This window comes from Equus przewalskii, chromosome 16 (genome assembly GCF_037783145.1).
Source record: "Equus przewalskii isolate Varuska chromosome 16, EquPr2, whole genome shotgun sequence".
In the NCBI taxonomy this organism is placed as follows: Eukaryota; Metazoa; Chordata; class Mammalia; order Perissodactyla; family Equidae; genus Equus; species Equus przewalskii.
In genome coordinates this window covers 5,730,689-5,738,573 of record NC_091846.1, presented here as the reverse complement: position 1 = coordinate 5,738,573, position 7,885 = coordinate 5,730,689, and the positions used below count along the sequence as shown (strand labels likewise).

At 46.2% G+C, this 7,885-nt stretch overlaps 1 protein-coding gene across 11 annotated transcripts in view; it reads right to left on the bottom strand.

The window, feature by feature from the left end:
• Window positions 1–1,148: 1,148 nt before the first annotated feature.
• ATP8A2 (ATPase phospholipid transporting 8A2) overlaps window positions 1,149–7,885 on the bottom strand; it is a 591,936-nt gene continuing 585,199 nt past the window's right edge. For all 11 annotated transcript variants that reach the window (XM_070578675.1, XM_070578681.1, XM_070578680.1 and 8 more), the window contains one exon: window positions 1,149–6,904. In XM_070578675.1, the coding sequence (XP_070434776.1) occupies window positions 6,807–6,904 (98 nt within the window). In that variant the 3' untranslated portion in view covers window positions 1,149–6,806. The remainder of the gene's footprint in view (window positions 6,905–7,885) is intronic.

Sequence of the window (7,885 nt, the reverse complement as noted above, 5' to 3'; positions counted from 1 at the left end):
GCTGGCCTAAGGATTTTTTTTTCTTTTTTAAGATTTTATTTTCCTTTTTCTCCCCAAAGCCCCGGGTACATAGTTGTGTAATTTTTGAATTGTGGGTCCTTCTAGTTGTGCCATGTGGGACGCCGCCTGAGCGTGGCCTGATGAGCGGTGCCATGTCTGCTCCCAGGATCCGAACCGGCGAAACCCTGGGCCACCAAAGCGGAGCGCGCAAACTTAACCACTCGGCCCCAGGGCGGCCCCCGGCCTAAGAATTTAACCGACATAAGGCATATCGACAGGAGTCAAAATACAAAGTTGTTTAACATTTTTATGTGTCCATGGGAGTCTTCAGAAGGAAAAGGGAGACCCCAAGAAGCCGTTAGGCCCAAAAGCTTATATACCTTTTTACACGAAGAAAGATAAATTTTGGGTATGTGACGAGAAAAAGGGGCTTGGGCTAGTGGCAGCAAACTGTGGGACAGTGACCAGGAAATATATGGGGAGACTAACGGAAGATCAGGTGATTTCAGGAGGTAGGTTTGTGCATGGCCATTCCAGCGTCGACTCCGTCTGGCGATAAGAATGTTCGCCTCTGCAGGCGCAGGGAGGGCACTGTCTCAGGGGAGATGTCAGGACCTGCTTTTAGGCAGAAGGTGGAGGACAGAGCCCTTCCGCACCTGCCGTTTCTCAAGTGCTTTCAGCTCAAAATTATCAAGATGCCAAAGTGGCATATTTTGGGGTGGCCTGTTCTGAACCCGATCAATAACCATGTCATGATTTCATGCTTGACAATAGAATTTGAACTTCCCAGGTCTCAGTTTGCAGGGAAACTGAGATTAAAAAAAGGGAGTAAAGTAATTGAGAGAAGAAGCCCTCTGCACAATTTTTTCCTTTGCATCATCAATCCACACTCAGTGTGGCCTCGCGGATCCCCGCTCTCGTAAAGGGGGCCTGGCCTCGCAGCACATTCAGCTCCTGTTAATCTGCAATTCAGATTCTCCTGCGCTCCTGCCATTTAACGGTGTGTCCAGGCCGTCAGCTCTGGAGGCAGAGCATGTATCTACAGTCTATCCCTGGTGATGAAGCCTCTGTGTTACAGTCCGAAGTCCCTATGGCAGGGACTGCTTATTAGTGGAAAAGAAAATTCCAGAATAAAACACGGTCCATCATTTACTTTAACAAAAGATTTATTTGAAACAGGTTTGTGCAGACATACACCAGTCAACAGGATTGATCAAAGCCACAAATCACTACATTTTTCAAAACCTCTAAAAATACAAGTAAATGTCCTTCATTTGTATTCACTCCAGGAGGGAACCCAGCTCCACTATAATGTGCTGCTGTAAGTTAACAACCAGAGGACATTAATAGGACATGAAAATGGTAACACTTCTAGGGGGAGGGAACAAAACCCCACACTCCGTAGCACTCGCTGCTCTGCTGGGAGCCAATTAAACGTGCCCCCATAGCCCGTGTCTCTGCATAACCAGATTAAACCTCCCTGTCGCAAACAATGTTTAAGCAATCTGAGCATAGATGTGACAGCAGACAGGAGAGCGGTGGGCTTTGCTTGCACGAGAAACACACCACAAAGATGTTGCCTTCAAACAGCAATCCAGTGACCTGCAGGAAGGATGACCCACAGAGGCTGCAGACCTGCTGCTCCCGCTGGCCCTGCGGGCCGCACCCCTGCTTGCCGGCTGCAGCTGCCTGCACTGCCCTTCAGGGGGAGGCTGTGAGGGCAGCAGCACGGCACACTCCTGAATCCAGCGGCCACCGGCAACGGGGGAGGGAGGGTGGAGGAAGCGTCAGCACTGGCACTGATTTTATTCATGAAAAACCAGAAAAGTATTTCCTTGTGTGGGGATCTTGTTGGAAGGGGAGAAACTCTTTTTTTTCCCCCAGTTTTTTTGCTGGTGTTTATTGATCCACCTGCAGCTGCATTCCAAGCTGTCTTTAGAATACCGCTAAACCCAAGCCCATTGGAAGTGGTTCGCATCCTAATCTTTGGCTTTCTCCCTCTTTCTGGCCCTTTCTCTTCCGTACTGAGGAGCTGGCCTCTAAGCGGCTCTTGATAAGCTCTCTTGACCCCTGGGGTTCCTGGGCGGGATTATTTGGATAGTGCTATTACTTCAACTTTCTTCTTCCTATTTCTGCCATAAATCAAAGCCACCTGACACTTTGTTCCTGACTTTTAAAGCGAACAGGTCTCCTTTCTTTCTTTAGCCAGGTCAGGGCTAATCTGTGGAGCATGTTTTTCTTGGTCTGATGCCTGGGAGAAAGAGCAGAGGAGATATCTCTAAGGCAACGAGGGCAAGAGATTGTTACCTGAAAACGGGCCAGCCTGGGGCAGAGAAAATCAGTCTTCTGTGTCCCCTCAGCAGGGAGCAGAGGTGCCTGTCAGAGTTAACAGCTATGGATTAGGCTCGGGGTGGGGTGATAGGTGAGTGTGCCCAGTCTTTTCTGTTCCCATTTGTTTTGCAACTGCTGGCCACTTAGACTTCTGTTGGCTCAGAAGCCTTTTCTTCCCACTCGAGCTCACACGCCCCATTCACGAACCCCTCACACCCAACTGAGAGCGAGCTTTAAACAGAAGACTAGTTGGAGGTTTGGCATTAAATGAAGCTCTTGTTAGGTAAAAGGGAATGAAAATGCGTACTGTTGGACAATATGGGAGGCTGAGAGAAAAACAAATGAAGAGTACAACACATTAAGTAGAGTATTCCAGATCCACTCCTTGCAGGAATACTTATTAATATGTTATTATGGGGGATCGTGAGCCCTCACCTCTCTGACCCATCGGAAACCCTTCTAATTGTCCTCTTTGCCCTTCAAGATGGAAAAATGGCTAGTGTGAGGCTCAGTAATCTCCCCCAAGGCTAGACTGAGACAAACAACTGCCCCGAGCCAATGAGGAACCAGCAGCAAAGCCAACTGATGTATGCCTTCTTTGGGGGGTGGGGGGGGGCGGCTTTATTTTCACTATCTCCATCACTATTATATTTGCTAGTTTAAGCCCCTGAGTGAAGAAAGCAATGACTATGATGGGGGATGCCATCCTTTAACTTGACCTGATAAACTCCTTTCTTTGCCAAGTTATTATTTCAGGCTTTGCTTAACCACAGTTTCCCTGTTCACATTTTTTATGGATCCCAGGAGATGAAGGCTACATTTCAAATGCTGAAGCTAAATCACGCCTTGAATTACTTTGGGACAAAGACCCTGGGCAGTAATTCAAACCCTGGCTGAAGCGTGTGCATGTTGAGAACTAAAGACTACCTTATCCTATAGCAGAGTTTTGCAAACATTCTATTCAACTTGTGGTTTAAGACATAAATCCCTAGGAGCAGGAATATGATAGATGTCTCTTCTTTATGGTTCAAAAAAATAAGATAAAGGGTCATTGTTAGAACAAATGGAGATTATAGACTATGGCTTTCTTTTTAAAAAATTCAACCTTAAAGCCTGTAATATATATAGGTCCATCTGTATTTTCAGACATTAGTTACCTATACTCACTTTGTTTTCATTACTCACTGCTTCTTGACAAGCTATTACTGATTTTCACTCTCAGCTCCCTACAGCAAGACCTGAAGCCTTATCAAGGAAAAGAAAACATCAACAGAGTTCTCAGCCACGCTCTGCTGAAACCCAGGCTCACGTATTAGGATATTACTCCATGAGTGTTAAAGAAACAGCATCTCCTTTGTCTAAAGCACAGGTTTTGTATGCTATACTGAGTCAGAAAAGGTTATCACATGTGTGGACGTGTGTTGGGAGATGGGAGGTGTAACACTGGCCAAGAAGCCCGGAATATTCTGCAAAGAGACAGGATTGACACATGAGCTACACCCCAAATTATTACAAAGCCCATTCTGATCAACAATGCAATGCTAATCCGGACAGCCAAGCAGAAACCAGCCAAGCTGGTTTGTTCTCTTCCCCCACCTTCCCTTTTCAATGTGCACTTTCCATCGCCGTCCTTACTGACTCGTGTGGGCGTGTGGCCGAACTCAGAACAGAGTTCACAGAACGGCTGGTCTTTTCCTTTTGCAGAGTCAGCCAGGACGGGACATAAACTCAAACCAAAGTCGGGCGACACTGGACCAAGGCCAGCCTGGGTGGATTCTGCCACTTTAGCCCAAAGTTAGGCGCTAGAGCACTAACCGAGTATGACCTGCCAGCCTGTGAGTCACTTACTGTGTGGCAGAATGACAAGTCCCATGTGGCATTTCCACTGAGCTGACAGCTAGAGTATGCAACTTAGTCCAGTCCCCGCTGGTCCCTGGGGAGGGGTTGTGTGTGACACTCTGACCTCAATTTAAAGATAGGACAACTGACACAGCCCCTGAGTCAGCGCCGGCTAAATATTATACATCACACGGAGTGACAGCTGCTCCTCCTAGAAACCCCATTTAGTCACTGGCTACAAGATAGCTTAATAGCACGAGAGAATAAATAGAAAGGCATCCTTCGAATGTTTTCTTCTGTGGGCATATTTCATTATTGCAAAGAATGTTTAGTCTACTTCTCAAAAGAATTGGAAAATATACTTAAATCTCAAATCTGAACTGTATTCTAACGTAAAATATAAAAGAAAAAGCCCAAAACAGAAACACACACTGTAATTCATAAATCTGACTCGGAAGGCTTCAGGAAAGAGCTGTTTGAGAAAGAATCGAGTTTGAATTCCCTCTTTCCAAACAGGCTTAGTTCCCAAATGAAACCAAATAGTCAGAAGGCCTAACAGTTCAACTCTGTGTTTAATTTTCCTCTCTCCTCTGTATTTAGGCCCTTGTCTTTCGTGGCGTGCAATAAAGACACACACCTTGGTTTGCTGTGTTAATTCCAGGCACATTTTTGTTGTTGGTTCCTGCACGGCGGTCCTTCCGTGATTCCCCTTGCTGGGTGCTCTAGTATTTAAAAACATTTTATCACCTTGAGGAGGAGGGAGTGGCGGGTTTTCAGAGCCTCACCTGTTAACTGCATTGTTCTGCTTCCCCTCCAGCCCTCTCTGGATCCCCGTTACCTCATAAGTGAGGGATTAATTTCCTTAGTCTATGCAAATCATACTCTAAATTATTTCAACACCCAGTAAGGTGTGGATGTTCTGAAAATAGAGTTAGGAAGCCAAGGGCACTATTGTTTTATTTCCTAATTTAGCACAGCCATCCCCAAAGGAATTATGCCATTTTAACCAGCAACAGCTGCCCAAATATATTTACGTTAAGCCACCCAAAAATTGGGTTTGGCAACTGAAGCAGAGAAGAGAGAACGTGCCTCCAGGCTGGTAGCTTATTCAAGGCTCCAGGTTCTGTCCAGACTGAGACTGGGGACTCTTCAGTTTGGAAAGTCAGGACTCAGCACTTCCCTTCTTTGTCTCTGATTCAGGACACTTCACATTCAGAGAGGTGCCTGGATCTAACTCTACCCGGACGAGGAGGAAGGAAATCTTGTCAATATAAAAAGGGCTGTTCCCTGAAATGTTTGGAATTCTTTTCAGTTTAAACTGTCTGGGCTTCAGGGTTTGATTTCAGAATTTCTACTGAGGAGATTTGGCTGGAAATGTCCTCTACGTCCTCCTCCCAGGGTCTCTGTGTCGTTCTCACTTTCCACTTTGATGGCCTTCTTCAATCACCGCCCGCACTGTCCCTTATGCTCCCATCTGGGTCACTCATCCTCTGATTCTAGAGCTACAGAGTGACAGGTGTTTTCCTGCGCTGGGGAGACATGCTAGAAATTAATTTGTTTCCCAATAGTGAAAACCCAAAATGTAACTCTCAAGAAAACAAGCGTGAGTTCTAATTTGTACAAATGCCAAAGGTCCAGTGGTCTGGAGGCTGGGAAATGAGCATCAAGGGCCTGACCAGGGCAGGGAGTGCCAAGCGGTTCTAGCACCACCCTCACCCTCAGGCTTCTATGTTGTCAGAAAGAGGCAGATAAACATTTAGAATATATGCAGAACAGCTATGTTTCTTTTCTTTAGTTATAGCAGGAAAAGGGCAGTGGAAGAAGGGATTTTGCATCCATATCTAAAACTGCCGTAGAACAAGGAAGAATGCAGATCTGGGTCGTTGCCCCGCAGCTGCCATGCACTGAGCCCAGTGGCCAGCCATGCATGAGATCTGAGCACGAGAGATGCCTGGGCAGCAACGGGAGGACAGGCCAGAAGGAAACCCAGGAAGGGTGGGGAAAACTCTGTTGGAATACCAATTGGTTTGCCCTGCTGGGAATGCGGCTAAGAGGTTGAAATAAACGTTCTTAGGTTTACTCCCAGATATATATTTTTGTGATTTCATCACAATTAAGAAGTTTATGCCAACTTCATACAAACAAAATAGGAATCAAAGCCAGGCAGCAACCTGCCTAGAGTGAAGTTTACATGCTGCCCGGTGGACTTAACTGTGTGCGTTAACAAAACAGGAAGCTGTGTGCCCCCTCGCCGATTCTGTGAGATGGATTTCTCACGCAACATAAAACTCTTTTACCTTTCTCCCAGAACAACTAGTACTGATGTTTAAATATTGGAGAAACATAATGTTTTTAATTTCACACCTCACAGAGCACAGTTGAATGCTTCATAACAACGTAAACAAAAGTTAGGCCAAGCACTGCAGACAAACTGGAAGGAAAAAAATGGCTTCCCCTGCGGTGTATACTCCAGGTTGCGAGGGAATATATAACTAACAAACTGTTGGCTAAGGCCACAGAAATGTGTTTTCTGGTGTTTTGGCTGCTGACACCAGTCCGTTCCCAAAAAAGATGTGTTAACACTGGGTGCAACAAACCACATCTCTTTCCTAGGATCAATCAAGAAAATTCACGTCTTATTTCTTCCTCGATTTCATTTTGGTAGTGTCATAAGCACGGACTATTTCTTCCTGAGTAACAGCTCCATGCTCTTCTTGAGAGAAGGCATACCCATCTGCAAGAGAAGTACACAGAAGGAACTGGTTAAGAGGCGAATCGGGGAAGCATACTAGGCACAGAAGCAGCTGCTTTTTTTGGGAAGACTGTAGCTGAGCTTGGACAGGCCGGGTTCATTAGCCTCAGGTAGGTGGAGGCCTGAGACAAAGAGACCTGTGACCTTGAGGGAGAATGAGGGCAAAGTGGGGGTGTGGAGCCAAGATGCAGCCTGACAGGCAGGTCCGAGTGGTTCTGGCTGCTGATGCTGGGATGGGAATGGCTCAGAGGGGTGGCCTCCTATTCTAGTGGGCTGAAGCTGAGCTCAGCCTGGGAAGCATAAACAGTGCATCACTGGTCCATGTCTGCACTTTCCCACCACCAATCAAGAGGAAAGGCAAGATGTTCTGCTCCGGAAATGTCCCGATCTGCCTGAAGCTGCAACCAGCCGGGTAATTTATGAAGCTGTAAACATGCTGAGGGAAACACACACGATGCTGACAGTACAGGCTGGCAAAGTGCATCTGATGCTCAGAGCATTCCTGTGTTTAAATTGGACTGATTTGGACTAGTAATAAGAAATTACATTGGGTTTATTTTTGTGTAAATAAAGAAAAAGATCACAAGATAAAGTCAAGAGAAATTTAGTGATTGGCCCCGTGGCCACAGAAAGACTGGTTTTTACAATCAGTTCCAATAATAATAATAATGATAATAATGACAGCAGCCAACAGTTATTTAACACTATGCGTATCAGGCGCTGCTTATGTACTATGCACAATCAGCTCATTTGTTCTTCCCAACAGCCCTATGAGATAGGTGACTGTATTCTTCCCGTTTCACAGATGGGGAACCTGGGGCCCAGGGTGATTTCAGGACTTGCCCAAGGCTGCACACTTAGTGAGCGGCAGAGCTAGGAGCCAAAGCCAGGCAGGGCCCGCGCTCTCCTGCATCTCCGGTTCTGAAACAGGTTTAGCATTCATAAGCCCAAGTAGGTTTTCCT